At 42.2% G+C, this 25,296-nt stretch overlaps 1 protein-coding gene across 1 annotated transcript in view; it reads left to right on the top strand.

Moving 5' to 3' along the window:
- The first annotated feature begins 10,997 nt into the window (after positions 1-10,997).
- MANEA (mannosidase endo-alpha) overlaps positions 10,998-25,296 on the top strand; it is a 28,294-nt gene continuing 13,995 nt past the window's right edge. Inside the window, 2 exon segments of the mRNA XM_072141936.1 lie at positions 10,998-11,133; positions 14,118-14,666. Of these exon segments, the coding sequence (XP_071998037.1) occupies positions 14,144-14,666 (523 nt within the window). The 5' untranslated portion in view covers positions 10,998-11,133; positions 14,118-14,143.

Raw genomic sequence — 25,296 nt, 5'->3', positions numbered from 1 at the left:
GGAAAACAATTGTTTATTTCAAACAACCCATTTTTAGGTTATAAATTCAGCAACATACTGCCCATTGCATCAAAGGTGTTTTGCTGCTTTAGATCTCTGTGAATATTTACGATTTGATCTGTATTGAAGAATTTAACTGAATGATGAATATGAGATTTTTATTCATGTGTGTACATAAAAACTGTGCAAATGTATTCAAATAAAAATCTAGTTTATTCAAGTTTAAGAAATTTTTCAAGTATATCAATGCAAAAAAAAATGGGTCAGAGCAGGTTGGACCGCTTTATTCTGAAAATGGGACATCGGTGACTGGAGACCAAGAGAAGGCGGAAATACTAAATGGGTTTTTTAGCTCAGTTTATACGATATAAGAAAGAGCTGGTGGTGCCACTGCAGGTCATGGATCCTGTGATATACTAGACTGGCTGAATGTAGACATGATCCAATCTAAGCTCAATAAAAATCAATATGTACAAGGCTCCTGAATCAGATGGGTTGCACCCATGAGTTCTTAAAGAACTCAGTTCTGTTATTGCAGTACAGCTGTCTAAAATCTCCAGGGATTCTGTAATGTCTGGTGTGGTGCCAAGTGACTGGCGTAAGGCAAATGTGGTGCCAATATATAAAAAGGGCTCTAGAACTTCACCAGGCAATTACAGGCCTGTAAGTTTAACTTCCATTGTTTGTAAAATATTGGAAGGGTGAGTAAAAGACTATATACTTGAGTATGAGACATCAAATAGTATAATAAGTGACAGCCAGCATGGGTTTACTAAGAATAGAAGTTGTCAGACTAACCTGATCTGCTTCTATGAAGAGGTGAGCAGATGCCTAGATGGAGGAGATGCTGTGGATATTGTGTTCTTGGACTTTGCAAAGGCATTTGACACTGTCCCTCATAGACTCCTGATGTGTAAAGTAAGGTCTATTAGTTTGGCAGGAATCATTTGCAGTTGGATTGAAAATTGGCTGAAGGATAGTATTCAGAGAATTGTGGTCAATGATTCCTACTCGGAATGGTCACCAGTTATAAATGGTGTACCCCAGGGTTCTGTACTTGGCTCACTACTATTTAATATATTTATTAATGATATAGAGGTAGGAATTAATAGCACTGTCTATTTTTTCAGATGACACCAAGCTGTGTAGTGTAATACACTGTGTATGGAGGATGTTTATAGGATGTTTATATGGACAAACTGAGTGTTTGGAAATCCACTTGGCAAATGAGGTTCAATGTGGATAAATGTAAGGTTATGCTTCTGGGGGCTAATTATCCAAAGGCAAATTATGTCCTTGGGGGAGTACATCTGGGGGAATCCCTTGTTGAGAAAGACCTGGGGGTACTAGTAGATCATAAATTGAATAACAGCATGCAATGTCAATCAGCTGCCTCTAAAGCCAGTAGGATCTTGTCATGTATCAAAAGTGGTATGGACTCTCAGGATAGGGATGTAATATTAGCACTGTACAAGGCATTGGTTCGGCTTCACCTGGAATATGCAGTCCAGTTCTGGGCACCGGTCCATAAAAAGGATGCCCTGGAGCTGGAGAGGGTTCAACATAGAGCCAGAAAAATGATAAGGGGTATGAAGGGTCTTCGTTATGAGGAAAGAATAAAACAACTAGATTTATTTAGTCTGGAAAAGAGATGACTACGAGGGGACATGATTAACTTATATAAATATATGAATGGTCCTTACAAAAAATATGGTGGTACGTTGTTCAGATTAGATCAAATCAAAAGACAAGGGGGCACTGTCTCCGTCACGAGAAATCAAGTTTAAATCACCACAGGCGACAGGGCTTTTTTACTATGAGAACTGTCAATCTGTGGAATAGCCTGTCTCGGGCGCTGGTCACAGCAGGGACAGCAGAGAGCTTCAAGAAGAGTCTAGATGCCTTTTTACACCTAAATAAATTGATAGTTATGTTATATAGAATTGTCGCCCCTAAACCCCTTCCTCATCCAATCCCTTCCCTTCCTTGGTTGAACTTGATGGACATGTGTCTTTTTTCAGCCGTATAAAAACCATGATTTATTAAAATTATTAGGATGAGTCTTTAGAAATAGCAAGCCATTAAAGCTTTAGTGATTTCTCCTGGCCTCTGGATCATGCACTGGATAAAATCTTCTTTTACACAATAAATACATTTAAAGAAAGCCTCTAAACAGCACATAAACCACCTCAAAAATTATTTAATGGATACTTTAGATCTCTTTCTATCCCGATAAAGGCTTTGTCCAAACCAGGATATACAGTCATGGACAAAAGTTTTGAGAATGATACAAATGCATCAGGTTTTATAATGGCAATTTGCATATACTCCAGAATGTTATAAAGAGTGATCAGCTTAACAGCAATTAATTGCAAAGTCAATATTTCCCTAGAAAATGAACTTTTTCCCCCAAAACACATTTCAACTTTATTGCAGGCCTGCCTTAAACGGAGCAGCTAACATCGTTTCAGTGATTGCTCCATTACCACGGGTGTGGGTGCTCATGAGGACAGGGCTGGAGATCAATCTGTCATGATTAAGTAAGAATCACACCACTGGACACTTTAAAAGGAGGCTGGTGCTTGGCATCATTGTTTCTCTTCTGTTAACCATGGTTATCTCTAAAGAAACACGTGCAGTCCTCATTGCACTGCACAAAACTGGCCTAACAGGGAAGAGTATCGCAGCTAGAAAGATTGCACCTCAGTCAACAATCTATTGCATCATCAACGAATTCAGGGAGAGAGGTTCCATTGTTGCCAAAAAGGCTCCAGGGCGCCCAAGAAGGACCAGCAAGCGCCAGGACCGTCTCTTAAAAGTGTTTCAGCTTCGGGATCAGGCTACCAGCAGTGCAGAGCTTGCTCAGGAATGGCAGCAGGCAGATGTGAGTGCATCTGCACGCACTGTGAGGCGGAGACTCTTGGAGCCAGGCTAGGTGTCAAGGAGGACAGCAACAAAGCCATTTCTCTCCAGAAAAAACATCAGGGACAGACTGATATTCTGCAAAAGGTACAGGGAGTAAACTGCTGAGGACTGGGGTAAAATCATTGTCTCTGATGAATCCCCTTTCCGATTGTTTGGAACATCTGGAAAACAGCTTGTTCAGAGAAGACAAGGTGAGCGATACCACCAGTCTTGTCTCATGCCAACTATAAAGCATCCTGCAACCATTCATGTGTGGGGTTGCTTCTCAGCCAAGGGAATCGGCTCTCACAGTCTTGCCTAAAAACATTTCCATGAATAAAGAATAGTACCAGAATGTCCTCCAAGAACAACTTCTCCCAGCCGTCCAAGACCAGTTGGTGATCAACAATGCCTTTTCCAGTATGATGGAGCACCTTGCCATAAAGCAAAGGTGATAACTAAATGACTCAGGGAACAAAATAGAGATTCTATGGCCTGGAAACTCCCCAGATCTTAATCCCATTGAGAACTTGTGGTCAATCATCAAGAGACGGGTGGACAAACAAAAACCAACAAATTGTGACAAAATGCAAGCATTGATTGTGCAAGTATGGGCTGCTATCAGTCAGGATTTGATTCAGAAGTTGATTGAGAGCTGCCAAGGAGAATTGCAGAGGTCCTGAAGAAGAAGGGGCAACACTGCAAATATTGACTTGCTGCAGTAACTCATTCTGTCAATAAAAGCTTTTGTTACTCATAATATGATTGCACTTGTATTTCTGTATGTGATAAAAACATCTGACAAACACCCATAAAAACCAGAGGGGAACAGATCATGTGAAAAGGTAATATTTGTGTCATTCTCAAAACTTTTGGCCATAACTGTACAATGCTATAGTATGTCCTGGAGTGATAGGGGTGGTGAGCTGCAACCATTTGCCTGGTTGCTCTGTCTGATTTGCTTTTGTCTGGCTTGCTCGTTGCCAAGGAAAATCTGTAGCTGGCAACTGCAGATGCAGGTTATGGACTATAGGCAGGGTGGATATGTTGGGAGGGGCACAAAGAGAAGTGTGCACTGTATATTGCTGGCAGCATGAATGGAGTTGAAGAACCTGGGTGATGTCAGAAGCATTTGTGTGCTATTTGTAACACTGGCCTCCACAATCATTCATTGACTTATAAAATGGAAAGGTTATTAGAAGCAGAGGGGTGAAAATACACTGTCCTTAATCACAGCAGGTGATACTTTCTGTATCAACTCCTCATGTTAGATCTCTGCTTGCTGTCAATTTATAGAAAATTTCATTGCTTACTTCCAGTGGACAGAAATCAGACCATGGTCATAGAGTTGCACCGCTTGTTAGCATGGGAGAGTTATCAGAGCTGCGTGATAGAGCAAGCTGCACACTTATATAACCATTGTCAGATTTCTGTCCACTGGAAATAAACATAGAAGCTTTCTATAGATTGACAGCAAGTTGAGATCTAGAAAACTGTGAGGAATTGATACAGAAAGTAAATTGGAAAACTGTATAACTTTTCATTATAGAGAGAATAACATTCATTTGAAATGGGAATATACCTTTAAGTTTTACCATTTCAGATAGTATATGTTGCAGTCTGAATCTTGATTCCAGCCTTAAAGGGTTTACTATATTCAATCGCTATTTTAATATTGTTGTACAAAACAAAAGAACTAATATGAACCTTTGCTCTCACCTCCCATCCAGCACAGTTACTTCAACCATTGTAGTCCTTTTCTAGTATACAGAGGCTTAGTGGTTATGTTGGGTCGACGATATTTACACAGTAAAGGCTGTGTTCTGTATTATGCTGTAGCAAGGGTGCCATTTCTATGTAAACCTCTGTATAACAAAATAGTCAAAGGTAACTGGAGAATGCACACTATACTGGAAGCAAGGACTCTTAGCTGTTTCAGAGGGAGCTTATACTACTTGAGGGTAATAATAAAAAATGATTAACCCTGGACGTTCCTTTTAAGCAGAGCGCTTGAAAAATAAAAGAATGAAGCGTACTGAGTGAACAGTAACATTTAGATATTTTCCAATTTTCACAAGATCTTGCGCCTGTGCATCCCAAGATGATCCGTCACAAGTACTGCATTCACCTTCAGCAATCTACACGCTGAAATAAACAGGAATTTAAAAGAGATAGGCGGGTAGATAACAAAGTAAAGACCAACCAGGTCAAAACAGTGTACAGTTGGGAATCTGTTACTTCTAGTATAGATATGCTGGTTTGGCTTTAATCTTGCATCGTCGTCATGTGTTGTAGGTCATGCTTGATGTCAAGGGAGCTGACTTACAAGGTAGCTAAAAGTGGCATGGTTTTCCTTATCACATCCTGGAAAACTTATTTGCATATTTTAACAACATAACGACACTCAAAGACTGAGGGCATTTCACGCGATGTGTTGTGTCGCGTTTTTGACGCATTCCAATGGCTTCAGCCTTGATCACATGCTGCGTTTTAGCAGATGCAGTGGAAATGCAATGCAAATAATCGGACATATCTGATCTTTACCAGAACTACACGTTTGCTCTGTGCGGCCATTGCCGTCTGTGTGAGACATATGTACGTCCCCCGGCGGTCGTGTGAATGTAGCCTAGGGCTAATTTCACACTACCATCAGGATTTTCTTTTATTTACCTCTGTTACAAAAAGATAACAGATGGTAAATAAACGGTAATAAAACTGAAGATAACAGTATTCGTTACAGTAACAGATAGCTTTCTTTTGCTTTAAATATATTGATTTATAGCTTATCTATTTATCTATCTATCATAGATGTCATCTTTAGATGTCTCATTTCTACCTACCTGTTGATCTCGATTTTCTACCTATCAATCTCTCATTTCTACCTACCTATCGATCTCTCATTTCTCACATTTATCTATAATATATTTATCTTCTATTTTTCTATCTCTATATTTATTATTAATGTCTATCTATATCTGTCTATTTCTTCATCTCTATTTCAAGCTCTGTCATTTTATACATTAAAAAACGTAAGAATAAATGATGACCGTCTAACGCAGGGGTCCCCAAACTTTTTACATAGGGGGCCGTTCACTGTCCCCCTCAGACCGTTGGAGGGCCGGACTAAATTATAATAATTAATTATTTCCTATTCTACCCCTCATAATTAATTATTTCCTATGCTGCCCCCACCATTAATTATTTCCTACGCTGCCCCTCATAATTAATTATTTCCTATTCTACCCCTCATAATTAATTATTTCCTCTTCTACCCCTCATAATTAATTATTTCCTATTCTGCCTCTAATGATTATTTCCTATTCTACCCCTCATAATTAATTATTTCCTATGCTGCCTCTCATAATTAATTATTTCCTAAGCTGCCCCTTATAATTATTTCCTATGCTGCCGCTTATAATTAATTATTTCCTATGCTGCCCCTCATAATTAATTATTTACTAAGCTGCCCCTTATAATTATTTCCTATGCTGCCGCTTATAATTAATTATTTCCTATGCTGCCCCTCATAATTAATTATTTACTAAGCTGCCCCTTATAATTATTTCCTGTGGTGCCCCTTATAATTAATTATTTACTAAGCTGCCCCTTATAATTAATTATTTCCTATGCTGCCCCTTATAATAATTTTTTTCCTATTCTACCCCTCATAATTATTTCTTATTCTGCCCCTCATAATTAATTATTTCCTAAGCTGCCCCTTATAATTAATTATTTCTTATTCTTCCCCTCATAACTAACTATTGGCCCCCAGTCGCCACAATCTTTTTACTGCCCTTTTTAATAAAAAATTAAAAACCCTGTACTCACCTAAGTCTTCTATCTTCTTGCCGCGTCCGGGCAGGAAGGGGTGCGCGGCCGCGTGATGACGTCATCGCGCGGCCGCGCAGCCTAGTTCATGGAGCGATGTGCGCCGGGGTTGTATTCCGGCCACATCGCTCCAGTAATAGTGCTCGAGTGGCCGTTTCCGGCCGCACCGAGCACTATGCAGTGACGGGCAGGAGCTTCCTACATTAAATGTAGGACATTAAAGGGAACCTGTCACCAGAAGGCAGAATTTTACTGGTGACAGGTCTGAATAGGCCTTGCAGAGTACACTACATGACACCCTGATTGACATCTCTGCACCCCTCCGTTCCCCTGTTAAAGATCTCCCTGCTCCCTGCCAAGTCCTGGGGTGATGTCTCTTTTCAAATTTCAATGCTTGCCTGCTCATTTACATGTCTTTGCCCAGCTTCTAATTATTCACTCAATTCCCCTCCCTATCTCTCCCTCTTCTCATTGTGACGTCGGCTCACTGCACATGAAACCTTGCGTCTGCGCGGAGAGCCGTACACCCTGGCGCCTGATGCACCCGGCAGCGAACTGCAGAATTGCGGCGTCTCTGCACATTTCAACTAGAAAGCACTCAGGTACACAAACTCTCTACGTAGTTTGCGTAACTCTGGCACCTGCTTATCCAGCATCCCTCTGCAGACTGAGCAGTGATGCGAAGAGCGAGAGAGTGGGAGAGGCATAAATGAGCAGGCAAGCGTTGAAACAGACATCACCCCAGGACTTGGCAAGGACTTGTTAGCATAGAGCCAGGTAATCTTTAACAGGGGATATTAAGGGAACGGATGGGAGCAGAACTATCAATCCAGGTGTCATGTAATGTACTCTGCGGTGCCTATTGAGACCTGTCACCAATAAAATTCTGCCTTCAGGTGACAGGTTCCCTTTAAAAATTGCATTGATTTCACTCTGATTTGTAATGAATCCATTTAATTTTGTTTTTTTTTCTTTTTCAAGCAGAAGCTAGAAACAGAAATCTGAACAGTAGTGTTAACTAATTCAGAATTTATAACTGAAGTTTGGCTATTATGTTTGTTACTTTTGCACACATCATACCATAAAGTGTAGAAATACTGGTTATCACTCCGTACAAAGCTTATATCAGCAGCAGAGTTTCCATTACAGCCTTTATTGCTGATATAACTGCCATAAATCATGTACAAAAAGGGCTTATATGTGAATTCACAAGGCTGAGTTCAAAGGGTTAATGTATACTTTTGCAACAATGTTGTATGCCTTTGTAATATGACTATGCACCATATATTGGCAATATAAATGTCTCTCCCTGCAAAACTGAAAGCCAGACCCCCACACTACCACCTGAGTGAAGTTGGCCCCCCCACCTTGTTCAAATCAAACAAAATTGGTGTCAAACGTTTGTGCTACGTTTGTGCTGGTTTGTGCAGCAGAAATTTTCGTTTGTGCCGCTATCGTTTTTAAGATTTTAATGAAAGTTTCCAGAGGTCATCAGAGGTCAACCAGCCCCCCCCCCACACACACACCTTGCCCAAACCAAACAAAACTGGTGCCGAACAATTCTGCTACGTTTGTGCTGGTTTGTGCTGCTTAAATTTTTGTTTGTGCTGCTTTTGTTTTAAATAAATTAACAAAAAATTAAAGTTCAAAAGTTCAAGCAGCCCCCCCACATTAACCGAATCAAACAAAACTGGTGTCAAACGTTAGTGCTACGTATGTGCTGGTTTGTGCAGCACAAATTTTTGTTTGTGCCGCTATCATTTTTATGTTCAGGTGTTTACATAGGTTAAAGGTGTTTAGGATGAACTGGTAAAAAACAAACTTAGTGACACTTCCCTAGTTTGATCACTAGGGGGAGCTAGCAAACACATTGTACTTTGGAAGAAATGAACTCTGATGACCTCTGGAAAAAAGTATGAATATATTAAAAATTATAGCAGCACAAACGAAAATTTTTGCTGCACAAACCAGCACAAACGGAGCACTAACGTTTGACACCAGTTTTGTTCGATTTGGTTAATGTGGGGGGGCTGCTTGAACTTTTGACCTTTCATTTTTTGTTCATATATTCAAAACAAAAGCAGCACAAACAAAAATTTGAGCAGCACAAACCAGCACAAACGTAGCAGAATTGTTAGGCACCAGTTTTGTTTGGTTTGGACAATGTGGGGGGGCTGGTTGACCTCTGATGACCTCTGGAAACTCTCAATATCTTAAAAACGATAGCGGCACAAACGAAAAATTTTGCTGCACAAACCAGCACAAACGTAGCACAAACGTTTGACACCAATTTTGTTTGATTTGAACAAGGTGGGGGGGCCAACTTCACTCAGGTCACACTACCACACAGAGAAAGCTCCAGCAGCAGGAAGAGGTAAGGAAAGTTCTCCCAGACAGTTAACCCCTTATCGGCGCAGCCCTTTTTCGTTTTTGCGTTTTCATTTTTCACTCCCCACCTTAAAAAATCTATAACTTTTTTTATTTTTCCATGTACAGAGCTATGTGACGGCTTATTTTCTGCATAACAAATTACACTTCAAAATAGTGGTGTTTAATATCCCATGCCGTGTACTGGGAAGCAGGAAAAAAATTCCAAATGCAGTAAAATTGGTTGAAATACGCATTTGTGCCGTATTCTTGTCGGCTTGGATTTTACGGATTTCACTGAGCTCCCCAAATGACATGTTTACTAGTCGGTACGATTACGGCGATACCAAATTTGTATAGGCTTTGGGTGGTGTCGTTTTTTGCGGCTTTTGATGATGTTTACAATGTTAGAATTTTTTGGACTGTACAACCTTTTGAGCACTTTTTATAGAATTAATTATTTTTTTTAAATGGCAAAAAAGTGCCATTTACGACTTTGGGCGCAGTTTTCTGTTACGGGGTTAAACACAGTAAAAAAAAGCTGTTGTATTTTGATAGATCTGGCATTTTCGGACGCGGCAATACCTTATATCACTTCTAGGGAAAGGGGGGTGGTTTGAGTTTTTAGGTTGTTTTTTTATTATAATTTTTTTTTCAACTTTTTTTTATTTTTATTTTTACTATTTTTCAGACTCCCTAGAGTACTTTAACCCTAGGTTGTCTGTACGATCTTACCATATACTGCCATTTTACTCCTCATTCATTCCAATGTGCTGACAGCATAAACTAACCACATAGGCTGGTGTTGGTGGCGACGGCACTGCTCCGTACACGGGGAATTCGCTGTGCATCACAATGAAGAGGGGAGGGGTGCACATTGCTCACCCCTCCTCCTCTCCAGCGTGCCTTTCGTTTTCCCGCTGGACTATGGGTGGGCATACGCTAGAGTGAATGCACTCATCAGCGCATGACCAAGAGAGAGCTTTTTTTGGGAATGGGGGCGGCTAGAATACTATGTCAGATTAGGAGAGGCAGTTCTACCATCGCCATAGACAGGGATTCTTTACGGTAAGAGCAGTGAGACTATGGAACTCTCTGCCGCAGGAGGTTGTTATGGCTGATACTTATGGCCTAAACTCCTTCAAAAAATTATCTCCTTCAAAAAATTATCTCCTTCAAAAAATTATCTCAATAGCCGGTCATGCAAGATATGAACCATTGGCAATATGTCAAATTCTTTTTTTCAAAAGATTATGATTTTTGAGTGCATTAATTATATCGATTTGGTATCAAGATGATCTCACTCACAGAATGAAGAGGAGGTGTCATTTGGACTGTATACTGAAAACTGTAACAACAAAGCCAATAAGAATATAGTGCAAATTTGTCATCTCCCTGTATCATCATTGAGCCTCATCAGGGGGTCACAAAGTGGGGGAGAAGAGGACAGGGGCCACAAAGTGAAGAGGAAGGAGGGCAGGGGCCAAAATGTGAGGAGGAGGAGATGGGCCACAAAGTGACTGGGAGGCCATATTGTGAGGGGGAAGGGGAGGAGAGGGGCCACAATATAGAGGGAGCAGGAATAGAGGAGTTACAAAGTGAAGGGAGAAGGAGAGGGGCCACAATGTGAGGGGAGGAGGAGATAAGGTTCCATAATGTGAGGGGGGAGGGGCCACAATGGATATTAGAATATGCTAGGGGGTGGGATCAGGGCGGGTTATGGGCGTGTCTTTCAGCAGACATTTTTGTCCCTTTTTTCCTATTCTAAGTCTAATTAATGTGTCATGTGTGTATTACATACATGTTATTCATCAATCACATATCTGAGGCTGTCGCCTATCTATTGTATATCTTCTGCATACCTGTCATACGTGTGTCTATCTACCTAGAGAGCATGCGCAGGCTGCATGTGAGAGCAGTCTCCCTCCATGTCAGTGTGTGCAGGCAGCACAGCCCTGGCTCCTCCCATCAGCCTGTGCGTCACCCTGCTCCAGGAAGTGCCCGCTCTGCCTGTGTAGTGCGATCTCTGTGCAGGTAAGGGAACAGCCAGCTCACTGTGTAGTCCGGTACACAAGTGTGCGGAGGCTGTGCAGTGCTGTATAGTCCAATGCACAAGTGTGCGGAGGCTGTGCAGTGCTGTGTAGTCCGGTACACAAGTGTGCGGAGGCTGTGCAGTGCTGTGTAGTCCGGTACACAAGTGTGCGGAGGCTGTGCAGTGCTGTGTAGTCCGATACACAAGTGGCTATGCAGGGCGAATGCTGTGTTACCCGGATTGTGCCTGTGACAGGTATAAAGTCCATAGGGGTCAATGATCAACCACTACATGGGGCTTCCCTGAACTGGAGGCAGGAGAGCGGCAGGTCACCCAATATCGGAGTACACGATCTGCATCTGAACTGTGTGAATACGTACATGATGCTTAAGAGGTGTTTCTGCGTTTTCTGCTACTTCCATGTGGCAGCCTGTAGAACCCTGCTGCACAGTTTCCTAATCACATGATATGGTACTGTACAGAGAACTCTACTACTCGCTGCTTGCAGACCACAATGTAAGTTGTATGGAAAGTGTTAGTCTTCCACCTTGTGGTTCTAGTTTGCACATCCTTTGCAGATAGAACCTCATGTTACAAAATGAAGCCACATATCTCAAGTTGTCTTAATCGCTATAATAAAATCTAACCTAAAAAGTACACTAAAAGAGCTCCAGACACCCTCCAAAATGCTGGAATAAATGATAAATCTGATCTGTAAAGTCCACTCCTGCTTACAGTCCCTTTTACATCCTAAAATGATAATCCCCAGCAACACAAAGAAAGAACTATTATACCTCCAAGCCATCGGTGACTTTCATCATAGTGTTACACTGTAGAAGGTGACTTTACCCTGAATCTACATAGAGGGAGGATCAGTAATGTATAGAGAGGCTTTGTCACTCTACAATTACATATAGGTTAGCCCTTTGATCCCACTGAATCTAAAATAATGTGGACATCAGCTGCTATAAATTTTGTCACGTAGCTTTGTGACGAGCTGGATTTATTCACGTCCAGTCTTCCAGATTTTAGTGCATAATTCCCTTATAGATGTGCAGAAGGTAAAATATGATAACTTCCCACATTGAAACTGGTTTCTAGTCTAATGCATGACGGACTGTGCTCAGGAAATATATTCCAATAAGTATATGTCATCAGTTGTTATCAATATGTTAGGATTCTGTCTGTTAATCCTGGACTATTTGGTGACTGAATTTCACGGATCAAAAACTAGGAAGGGACTTCAAGTACAGTAATTACACATGTGGACAGAATTGCTGGTACCCATCATGGTCCCAGAAATAACTTGAATCTGACAAAAAGTAAAAATTAAAATTCTATGAAAATCAACAAATGAAAGGTAGTTATTGTTTTTCAACCATGCTTCAACAGAATTTTACAAAAAAAAAAAAACAAAACATTCCTGTATTAAAGGTATATGTTGGGAAGTAAGGAGGGGGTAAAAAGTTGTAACCATTTAACTGTAGACAGGCATGTTTGCTACATTTCCTAAAGGATATCGCCTAGTTCCAGGTTTCAAGTCTCTGTTCATTTAAGGGGTTGTTCTATCTTGGGAAGTTATCCACAAGACAGTGGGGATACCAAGCTGATAACTGAGGGTCTGCCAGTTCCCCACCATCATGGACCCCCAGCAAATAGGAGAATGAGAATCTCCTTAATCAGTGGCAGGACAAGCCTGCGTTCTGCAGCTCCCTTCAATTCTGTGGTAGCAGATGGAGATTGCTGGGGTCTCATTCTCGTATTTGGTGGGGGACCCTGCGTATTGGGGATAACTTCCTAAATTGGGTCAACACCTGTTGAATTCACCTCTGCCAAAAAAATGTAGAATCAATTAACTCATTACTGACTATGTAGGTTTGTAACAACCCAGTTTCACATAGTAAACTATGACAATTTTCCAACTCAAGTTTCAGCTATGTACCCTTCCCTGAATATGAAGTGACTACACATGGTCTTCACTCCAAGCACACACATGCAGGAGCCTAATGTATTAAGTCACTGTGGCATGGCAGGTGATATGTCAGAAGGATGATTGTCTCCCCACTTCAGCTAAATGAGGAGTATGGCCCCTTATCTTACACTTGGGTTTGGATATGTGGTAGCTGTTGTTTCAATGGCTAGAAAATGTCACTATGTATTTCTTGGGGCTCATATACACACATGTGGTTTCTTTGGTTCCGTGTGTCTTTTCTCCTGTCTCCATATGGACGGATTTTACATGCAGATAACACAGGTCCATTTGCAGCTTAATGGAAACCTACCATCAAGAGTAGATCTTCCTCTGCCCTTAGATTAAGTTTTATGATTAGTAAAATAAATATAACTTTTAAAAAATGTTAAGTAATATGTAAACTATCTGCAGAGGCTACTGGGGCGTGAAGTAGCCTGGCCGAGCACAGATGCTACTTGACTACCCAGCAGCCTTTGCAGGGCCACCCACTTGTTAGTGTGACTAAACACGCCTACACATATTTTAACCTCCACTATGCTTACCGATTATGCAACTGCCACCAATGACTTATATAAGCGTGTGTGTACATATACACCTATTCTAGAGTGGCATGCAAGTGGACAGCCCTGCAAAAGCTGCGGGGTTTGGAGTAGCCTTTGCGCTTGGCCAGGCCATGCAATGACCCAGTAGCCTCTGCAGGTAATTTGCATATTAATTTTATAAAGTTTTTTTTTTAAGAGTTGGATTAGGTTTTAAGATTAGTAAAGTAAAGATTAGGGCGGATATAGGTGGGAACAATCTACCATCAGTTCTACTTGTGATGGTAGGCTTCCTTTATGAAAATTACACACTGAAGTGTATGGAGCCTTATTCTGCAAAAACGTATCATGTTAGAATCCAACCCCTCATATCTCATGAAGGAGTTTACATTCGATAATACAGGTCTTTGGAACTCTGGTAGTACTTGACTGTTCATGTAGATATTTGTTCTTATCTTTTGTGTTTCCATTACAGCCCAGAATGAATGGAGCCGTGTCATCATGATAAGACTCCGTAAGAGAACATGTATCGCCTTTGCACTTATTATTTTCATTTTTTGTTCTATTTTGATGGGTTTGAAGTCACTGAGACCTGAAGGAACTGAATTTGGAAATCCATTTGGCCTGGGCCTTGGCATTTTACCAGAACTTCAGAAAGTCAATGCTTTTAATAAAAATTCAGGAATTAAAATGAATATCCAAGATCTGACCAAAAAGCATGTGGATGGAATTCTTTCCCCAAATCCTGTAGGCTCTGATGTGGCGTTACCTGCTCCTAACTATGACTTTCATGTATTTTATTACACCTGGTACGGTAATCCTCAATTTGATGGAAAATATATTCACTGGAACCATGACCTGCTGAAACACTGGGATGCCAAGATTGCGAACAATTACCCAACTGGAAAACACAATCCTCCTGAAGATATTGGATCTAATTTTTACCCAGAGTTAGGATTGTACAGTTCCAGGGACCCTTCTGTTCTTGCTGCTCATATGAAGCAAATGCGGTCCGCAGCTATAGGTGAGCTATAAAATTTGTATGCCATAGACTTTTCATTTTATACTGTTAAAGTGGCTTTTTAGCAGGGAATGTTTCTATTTTTTAATATAGGGCTGAGAGGCTACCTGCACACAAAAAAATCAGTTTTCCATGGCCGGTTTACATTAGTCTGGAATCAGCTTTTCAAGATAGTCAGTGATTTGTGAAAAACATTAGAAGATGTTGTTCTTTTTAACAGTTGCACAGTCCATTAAAGTAACAAGGTATTGTATTTAGCACAGCCGTGTGCATGCGTTCCAAAAAATGGATTGCACAGCACGGCTATCTTTCACTGACGTGTACAACTACTCCAAAACACAAAGCAATACTAACGTCACCAATCTCACCCAATCTCCCTCCCCCATCAAACTGTTGTCCTGAGACTGCCTGGGTTCCTGTCCTGTCCCCCAACCCATTTTTTTTTTTTCTGTTTATTCAAAGATCATTGCATTTTTCTTAAACGTTACAAAACTGAAAGCAGCTATCTATTACCATGCATATAATATAAAGTAACTTAAAGGGAACCTACCACTTGTAGTGGCAGGTTTTTGATGGCAATACCGAGCACCAGCTCAGGGTGAGCTGGTGCCGGAGCTTATTTTAGTTAGTGTTTTAAACCGCGGTATCGCGGTTTAAAACACTTTTTAAACTTTATAGCCAGCGCAGGCAGGCCAGTCAGGCGCGGCTACATAGGAAGTGAATGAGAGCCGCGCGCATGGTAAGTGCCGAGTGCGTACCTGCCTGCGCTGGCTATAAAGTTTAAAAAGTGTTTTAAACCGCGATATCGCGGTTTAAAACACTAACTAAAATAAGCTCCGGCACCAGCTCACCCTGAGCTGGTGCTCGGTATTGCCATCGGAAACCTGCCACTTCAAGTGGTAGGTTTCCTTTAAAACTATGTCATATGACTGATCAAGAAGTGTTGTTACATTAGCATTGATATCACAGGATCAAATGGCAGGTAAGGAAGCACCTATAAAGGGTTCAGCTACACAGGCACTCGCGCACTACTCATTCATACTGGTGCAGAAAGGGAAGACCCAGGAATATTCCCAGATGCTGTCTGGGCCCCAAATCAATTTAAGACGGCCCTGGATTGCCTCAAGATTTGTAGGTCACAGGGAAACCTTTTATATATTTTTCTTGCTTTGGTAGTATTTCGTTTTTAGAATGTGCTTGTGGACATTAGTGTACATCAGTGCAACCTCAGTTAAATTATAGGGAAACCGATCATTTTAGATTTGTTTTATTTTTCACAGTATATTGATATCAATTTTACTATATATTTGTGTTCTCTGCTGCGCATTTTAGTTGTTTATGTAGTATATCAGACCTGAATACAAACTCTGTTGAGGCAAAAATGTCTGAAAATTTAGTTTAAAGGGAAACATTTAGTTTAAAGGGAGACATCTGTCTAGGTTACTTTTAGAAATAGTGTTATTTATTTTATTTTTTTTATATCATTTATTGGATGAATCGGGAAAGCAGATGTGTTAATCTGATCAGAAAAAAATGCCCTTATATTGTCACATTGTTAGAAAACCTTTTTATAATGTAACCTTTTATGCAATTCCAAGTGGCAAAAAACAGATGGAAGACCGTGCCAGATTACACCTGAACAGAGAGGATGGTCTGGCCTCTGTCTTCTAAATTGTGGATCTATGACTCAATTTTATTGAAAAACGTCCTTGTATGATTGTGATACTTGCTGTTGCCAAAGAACAACTAGAATCTGGCTTAGTGACAATGCCTTCTCTCACTGCATTTATGGAGAGATTGCTTTGTCATTTGGGCTCCATTCAAATCTTTTTTGGGTCCCCCTAACCCCTTTCCAGTCTAATGATACGATAAACATATCTAAAGGGGTTGGTCACCTTTTCTCACGTTTTTTTGTACTCTGTGAGGGGCAGGATATTGGGTATTTTCCCAATATTCACTGAAGATCAAAATTGAAGAACCATGTTTTATCACTCGATTTTCTTTCACAAATAACATAATCTCCATTGAACAACATCTGATGGAATTTTTTGTAAGGGGTACACCATGCCGCTAGAACACTGTTTACAAAACACTGTATATAAAGAAAACCTTTATTATGCAAAAAACTGTCATGGTCATAATTAGAGACTGTAGCACAGAGAGAGATTATAATTAAAATAACCTAAAATATTTTCTGGAGATTACAACAGTCACCAATCAGTAGGAAGTGTACAGTGGTCTGGTGTGCTATTATTTTTTTTCTCCAGTCTCTTCCACAGTTTTATGACTGTTATGGCCCAAACTTTGTCACCAAGGGTTAAGATCAGGACCCTGGGCTGGCTAGTTCGTTGCTTTAATGTTTACTGTTTCAAGGACCTGCTTTATGTTTTGCTGTGCTATAGAGGAAAACTGCTGTCTGAGTGAAGAATGCAAGGAAGGAACTATGGGCTGTTGAAAAAGGTTCTGATGCACACTTGCGTTTGCTTTGCCATGTAGCAGTATGAGGTCCAACTCCTGCTGCATAAAACATTGCCCAAACTATGACACTTCCTCCACCACCTTTCACTGGCTTCTTTACACATTTTGGGTAAAGTCTTTCCCCAATTGCCGACAAACTGCTTCTTGGGGGACTTGATTCAATATTCTAGAAATCACAGGCTTGGAACAGCCAACTTCTCTTGGAATGGCTTATAGCAGGGGTCGGGAACCTATAGCTCGCAAGCCAGATGTGGCTCTTTTGATGGCCGCATGTGGCTCGCAGACAGGGCTCATATCCGTCAATAGGATGGATGGATGTGTGTGCCGCGCTGTAACGGGCTGCTCGCGGTGCACACTGTTATAGGTAGTTTTCTGGCTGGTCTGGTCCCCATTGCCGGCAGTGATGAGTGGCTCGGAGACGGTGCTCAGACTACATTTCCCATCACTCCCTCTATAGTACTACCGCCTGCTTCACTGACTTAGCACCTGCGCCTAGCCATGGCAAGGACCATTTCCATCTGCCTGCAGGACACTCCAGAACCCCCTTTCTGAGTAGTAACATATAGCTGCAGATATAAGGCTATATTCATACCAACATATGGGGATGCATATATAGCCACCATATACACTCACCGGCCACTTTATTAGGTACACCATGCTAGTAACGGGTTGGACCCCCTTTTGCCTTCAGAACTGCCTCAATTCTTCGTGGCATAGATTCAACAAGGTGCTGGAAGCATTCCTCAGAGATTTTGGTCCATATTGACATGGCATCACACAGTTGCCGCAGATTTGTCAGCTGCACATCCATGATGCCAATCTCCCGTTCCACCACATCCCAAAGATGCTCTATTGGATTGAGATCTGGTGATTGTGGAGGCCATTTGAGTACAGTGAACTCATTGTCATGCAGGATGGATCCATGCTTTCATGTTGTTGACGCCAAATTCTGACCCTACCATCCGAATGTCGCAGCAGAAATCGAGATTCATCAGACCAGGCAACGTTTTTCCAATCTTCTACTGTCCAATTTCGATGAGCTTGTGCAAATTGTAGCATCCGTTTCCTGTTCTTAGCTGAAAGGAGTGGCACCCGGTGTGGTCTTCTGCTGCTGTAGCCCATCTGCCTCAAAGTTCGACGTACTGTGTGTTCAGAGATGCTCTTCTGCCTACCTTGGTTGTAACGGGTGGCGATTTGAGTCACTGTGGCCTTTCTATCAGCTCGAACCAGTCTGCCCATTCTCCTCTGGCATCAACAAGGCATTTCCGCCCACAGAACTGCCGCTCACTGGATGTTTTTTCTTTTTCGGACCATTCTCTGTAAACCCTTGGGATGGTTGTGCGTGAAAATCCCAGTAGATCAGCAGTTTCTGAAATACTCAGACCAGCCCTTCTGGCACCAACAACCATGCCACGTTCAAAGGCACTCAAATCACCTTTCTTCCCTATACTGATGCTCGGTTTGAACTGCAGGAGATTGTCTTGACCATGTCTACATGCCTAAATGCACTGAGTTGCCGCCATGTTATTGGCTGATTAGAAATTAAGTGTTAACGAGCAGTTGGACAGGTGTACCTAATAAAGTGGCCGGTGAGTGCATATGTCCCCTTTGCATGGCAATGCATGGCAATGGGCTCATTGCGCCCTACGGCACCTTACTGTTACGTAGCCGGGAGAAAGATGGGACATGTCCTATCTTTCTCTGTAATACGGCGCCACAGCCATATATCGCTATGGAGAGAGGGGTGAGTGGTGCACATTCCCTCCTCCTCTCCACGGCGCCGATGTATGTATGGCGGGCATACATCGTGTGAATGTAGCCTAAAGGGGATGTATTATGGCAGGCATGAATCCTGCCATAATACAGGACACATCTCGGAATGTGTCCTTAAACACAGAGTTGTGAAATTACCTCAGCAGATTATAAATTATACAGTGTTTCCCCCCAAAAAAGCCCCCTGAAACACCCCCGAAAAAAATACAACATTATATACGACCTCCCCCTTCAAGTAAGGCCTGTTGGAGGAGAAGCCCTGGGCGAGGCATGTTGGAGGGGTCTTATTTACGGAAAAAAGCAGTAAGGCTCTACGTTCAGCCTGTACAGCAGATTGTATCTGCTGCTAAATAAGCGGCAGATAAAAATCTGCTGGATTAAAAAAAAAAATTCTGTGCAGATTTCATCGCAATACCCATAGTGCCCGTAAAAAAATAAATAAATAAACTGAGCCCTCACCATTCCGATGGCCCGGGCAGCTCCTCTTCTATTGTCATGTGTGCAGCAGGTCCGCAACAGAGAGACGTGGGCAGCGCCTCTCCTTTCTTCAGGTGCACAGCTGTGATGTTGTGATGGAGCTGTCGCAGACCACACGGAGCTGTCACAGACGTGCAGCCGCCATAAAGGAAGAAGAGGCGCTGTCCATGGAGCTGCCGCAGACCTGCAGCCACCAGGAAGGAAGAAGAGGCGCTGCCCATGGAGCTGTCGCAGACCTGCAGCCGCCATGAAGGAAAAAGAGGCGCTGCCCGTGGAGCTGCCGCAGACCTACAGTCTCCATGAAGGAAGAAGAGGCGCTGCCCATGGAGCTATCGCAGACTCAGTTTATTTTTTTATATATACTTGAGTATAAGCCAAGTGCAGAATTTTCAGCACAAAAATTGTGCTGAAAAACCTCTTATACTTGAGTACATACGATATGTCATGAAAGAATTTAATTGCACTTTGACTTTTGTATGAAAAAGTATACAAAATAAATTTGAAGCCTTACTCCTGGCATCCCAGCTAAGCTACAGTTCATTTTCTTCTAGCGCAGGCTACATTATAAGAATTTCTGGTTGGTTGGCAAGGGAGCGTATCGGGCTTCTTGTAGCGCTAGTTTTCATAGACATTTCTGTCAATTTTAAATGAACAATAAAGAATGATAATATGAATGGCCATAAAACTCATTCCACATTGTAACATAAAGGGGCCTGCAAGTAAGAGGTAGACATTAAACTCATTTTGAGCCATGTATTATGTTCTGCATTGCAGTCTACAGTCACTGGTGCTTCCTCTCATTGGAACAGTATGAGAAAATTTCAGGGCAATTGAACAGTGTAAGGACTTTCATTACAACAGTGTGAAGTTATAAAGTGCCACTGTAGCTGCAATTGTGATGCACTGTTAAAATTAAGAGCTCAATGGCCCTTGAGGGATGATGTGTGAGCAGAATACTTGGATGAAAGACAACATTTGGGCTCTGTCTACAGCTTTCTCTATGTAAGGTTTAGTTTGACTGCTTTCTTGTATTTACCACAATTGACCAGCATTGCCAGGTTACATTAAGTAAAAGTAATGAATCTTTAGTGCATATTTTTGTTTTGACCTCTAAAGGGTGTTTCTGAAACCTATATTTCACCTTACAAATGTACAAGTAGGAGCTAAAACACACATCGGTGGAAGGGGCATTAATCTCGGACAGTGCAGAGTCCTCTTTTACAGACCAACCGCAATGCCAGACTCCATGCATCATAGCAATATATTGTGCAAGGAGTCCCTTCTTCCCTACTGAATGGCAGCACTATACTGCGTTCATCATTACATTCCGGCTATACACTGCTCAGGAATCTTTTGCCTGAAGTAGCCTTTCCAACTTCAAAATGTGGCCCTCAAATAAAGCCGTACCTTAACCCAGTGCTGGTGAACCTATGGCACTGGTGGCACTCGGAGCCCTCTCTGTGGGCACCCATGCATGGCATCACCCTGGCATGAAGTTCACCAGACAGGACTCAAAAAATCTTCCTGCAGAATCTTCCTACAATGATAGGCGAATTTGCCCTTCTCCTTTCAACTGCGTTGGTTTCTTTAGGAGGCTGAACGATTGAAAGTTGTCAAAGAAAAAGGAGAAATAAATTAACGTATTTTCCGGACTATAAGGCGCACATAAAAGCCTTGGATTTCCTTGGAAATCCAAAGTGCACTTTATAGTCCGGTGCGCCCTATATGAGGGCAGCGGACCATACTTACAAAGGTCCCCGCTACCGGAGACAGCAGATCTCCAGCGGGAACTGCAGACCACGCGGCACAAACAACTTCTGCCGCGTCGGTCTGCAGTTCCCGCTGAAGATCTGCTGTCTCCGGTAGCGGGGACCTTTGTAAGTATGGTCCGCTGCCCTCCTCCACCTTCCCCACTCACCTTCCCCGCGTCGCCACGCCTCGTCGGGTCTCGTCTTCGGGTCGTGTTTCTTCTCGTCGGGTCTCCGCTCCGCCCCCGGACCTCCGCCACGCCCCCGGACCCTGCGCCTTATAGTCCGATGCGCCTTATATATGGAATTATTCCATATATAAGGCGCATCGGACTGATGCGCCTTATATTCCGGTGCGCCTAATGGCCCGGAAAATACGGTACTGCTTAAATTGCTGTGCTGGCACTTTGCAATAAATAAGTGGCTTTTGGTTGAAGTTTGGGCACTCAGGCTCTAAAAAGTTTGCCATCACTGGCTTAACCCTAAGGCTGCATTCACACAAACGTGTGGTTTCTCCAGTCCTGTGTTTCTGTGCCGTATGAGACGCACGTATTTAACCCATATTTATACCTTCCCATGGACTTCTAAGGGCATACGGAACTGAAATATGGGAGAAAATAGGAAATGTTATATATTTTTTAAACGGGTCGTTTATGGTACAGTGTAAACATCGGCAATGTAAATGGTTAGATGTATTGTTTATTGTGTATTGTTTATAAAATGGTATGGTAGGGGTAGAATACCACCATTTTCATGCATTCATGTGAATTCATGTGAATGCAGCCTAACAGTAGCGCTTATGTGAGCGCGGATACCCCTGTTATTTTACCATCATATTTTTGGCAATTGTCGAGGGGGGCTTTTTATGGATGCAGATATATATTAAAGTCACTGCGCAGATTGAAAAGGAATGCAACTTTTGCAGACATGAAATTGAATAGGCCTTAGATATAGTATAGAGAAATTGCATTATTGCAACAAGGTTAAAGGTTAAAGGGGTTGGCCATTCTTTTAAATACATTGCCCATGTGCCTTTACTGCCATATATATATTTATTTTTGAAGAGTGGCCAACCCCTTTTCATTTCCTGGTAACTTTAGAGGTTACACTGTGTATTGCAATTCATGGCCAAATGAAGTGCTGCAAATTGTTAACCCATTTTGTGCCGCAGGTATTTTACATAGTGTATTCCCCGCACCAGGACCGCATCTGCCATGAGGCGAGATGCGGGTCCCTGTAAAGGGCGGCGAAATTTGCCGCTCTAAAGTGGGCGATTCGGGCGTCCATTAACGCCCGAATCGCCCACCAGCTAAATAAATCGCGCCTGTCTCTTTAAGACACAGGCGCGATTTATATGCGGAGCGACGCAGCGCCTTTCCGGCAGCTGCGTCGCTCCGTTCTAAGCAGTGACACAGGCGTCATGACGTCATGCGCCTGTGTCACTGTGCGGAGCCGCGTCTCACAGGAGAGCCGCGTGAACACCGGAGCCGCGCCGAGGGAGCAGCTGCCTGCAGGTGAGTATGATTTTTATTATTTTTCATGTATTTAATTAATTGTGGCTAATAATTAATACTGCGGGGGGGGGGGGGGGGGCGCTATATATATCATATGGGGCCAGAATTATTTTAAACTGGGGGGGGGGGGAGGGATCATGGAATGCTATTTTATTTGGGGCTATAATTATTTCTTACTGGGGGGGATGCAATATATATTTATTTGGGGCTATACCGTAATTATTTTATACTGGGGGGAATGCTATATGTATATTATTTGGGGCTATGAATGTTTAATACTGGGGGGATGCTATAGATATTATATGGGGCCAGAATTATTTTATACTCGGGGGGGGGGGGGGGTTTCTGTATATTTTATTTGGGGATTTGGGGCTATAATTATTTTATACTGGGGGGACGCTATATATATTATTTGGGGCCAGAATTATTTTAAACTGGGGGGGATGCTATAGATATTATTTGGGGCTATAATTATTTTATACTGGGGGGGGATGCTATAGATATTATTTGGGGCTATACTTATTTTATACTGGGGGGGATGCTATAGATATTATTTGGGGCTATAATTTATACTGGGGGATGCTATATAGATATTATTTGGGGCTATAATTATTTTATACTGGGGGGGATTCAGTATATATTATATGGGGCCAGAATCATTTTATACTGGGGGGTGCTGTATATATTATATATCACTATATCACTAAGCTGGGGGGATGTATATGGGGTACAGTATATTACTAAGCTGCGGGGCTGTATATGGGATACAGTATATCACTAAGCTGGGGGGATGTATATGGGGTACAGTATATTACTAAGCTGGGGGGGGGGCTGTATATCGGGTACAGTATATTACTAAGCTGGGGGGGCTGTATATGGGATACAGGATATTACTAAGCTGGGGGGGGGCTGTATATGGGATACAGTATATTACTAGGCTGGGGGGCTGTATATGGGATACAGTATATTACTAAGCTGGGGGCTGTATATGGGATACAGTATATTACTAAGCTGGGGGATGTATATGGGATACAGTATATTACTAAGCTGGGGGGGATGTATATGGGATACAGTATATTACTAAGCTGGGGGGCTGTATATGGGATATAGTATATTACTAAGCTGGGGGGGCTGTATATGGGATACAGTATATTACTAAGCTGTGGGGCTGTATATGGGATACAGTATATTACTAAGCTGGGGGGGGGCTGTATATCGGGTACAGTATATTACTAAGCTGCGGGGGCTGTGTATGGGATACAGTATATTACTAAGCTGGGAGGGGGCTGTATATGGGATACAGTATATTACTAAGCTGTGGGGCTGTATATGGGATACAGTATATTACTAAGCTGGGGGCTGTATATAGGGTACAGTATATTACTAAGCTGGGGGGCTGTATATGGGATACAGTATATTACTAAGCTGGGGGGATGTATATTGGATACAGTATATTACTAAGCTGGGGGGCTGTATATGGGATACAGTATATTACTAAGCTGGGGGGGATGTATATGGGTTGCAGTATATTACTAAGCTGGGGGGGCTGTATATGGGATACAGTATATTACTAAGCTGGGGGCTGTATATCGGGTACAGTATATTACTTAGCTGCAGGGGCTGTATATGGGATACAGTATAATACTAAGCTGGGGGGCTGTATATGGGATACAGTATATTACTAAGCTGGGGGGGCTGTATATCGGGTACAGTATATTACTAAGCTGGGGGGATGTATATGGGATACAGTATATTACTAAGCTGGGGGGGCTGTATATCGGGTACAGTATATTACTAAGCTGGGGGCTGTATATGGGATACAGTATATTACTAAGCTGGGGGGGCTGTATATCGGGTACAGTATATTACTTAGCTGCAGGGGCTGTATATGGGATACAGTATATTATATGTATATAGATTTTATCCCTATATAATGAAGGGATGTGTTATATGTGGGGAGAGTGCGGTCAGTTGTGTTTTGAGGGGTATATATTATTTAGGAGCGCAGTGTTGTTTTCCAGGAGACTTTATACTGTAAGTGACTGTGGTATTTTTAGGGACGCCGGGTGGAGATGCTGCACGGAGCTGAAGATATCCGGCCGTGAATTCAGCTGTGATACGTCATGGATTGGAGAACCCGGAATAAAGTCCTCCTGATGGAAGAGATTGTCATCTATAAGGTACTAGATGCCACTAATGCCTCTCAGATCCTGTAGTCAGTCACACAGTGTCAGGGAGCTGTCTGTAGGGTTGTTAATTGTTAGTAAAGTTTAAGGATTTGCTTAACAGGGAGTGGGGGGGGGGCAGCATTTTAATATTCGCCTCAGGCAGCAAATATGCTAGAATCGGCCCTGCCCCGCACCACTGGCATGGTTTCTGCTTCATATGTAAACTGGACAACAAAATTAGATTTTGTTTTATTATGACATCTGTGGACTGTTATTGCTCTTTCCACATCCCCCTTGTTGTAGAGCAGTGTTCCCCAACTGCCGGGCCGCAGGCCGTGGAGCGCCTAACCCTGGGCTGTGGCAATTGCCGTTGCATGATAGTGTCATCACATTGCGCCTGCCGGTAATAGAACCATTGATGCGATAGTAAAAGGAGAGAAGAAAGCAGCGGGGGAATGGGGAAGGTAAGTATTGG

The sequence above is a fragment of the Engystomops pustulosus genome, chromosome 3 (assembly GCF_040894005.1).
Source record: "Engystomops pustulosus chromosome 3, aEngPut4.maternal, whole genome shotgun sequence".
NCBI classification, from domain to species: Eukaryota; Metazoa; Chordata; class Amphibia; order Anura; family Leptodactylidae; genus Engystomops; species Engystomops pustulosus.
The sequence above is the reverse complement of the archived record's forward strand: the minus strand, read 5'-3'. Positions and strand labels throughout refer to the sequence as shown.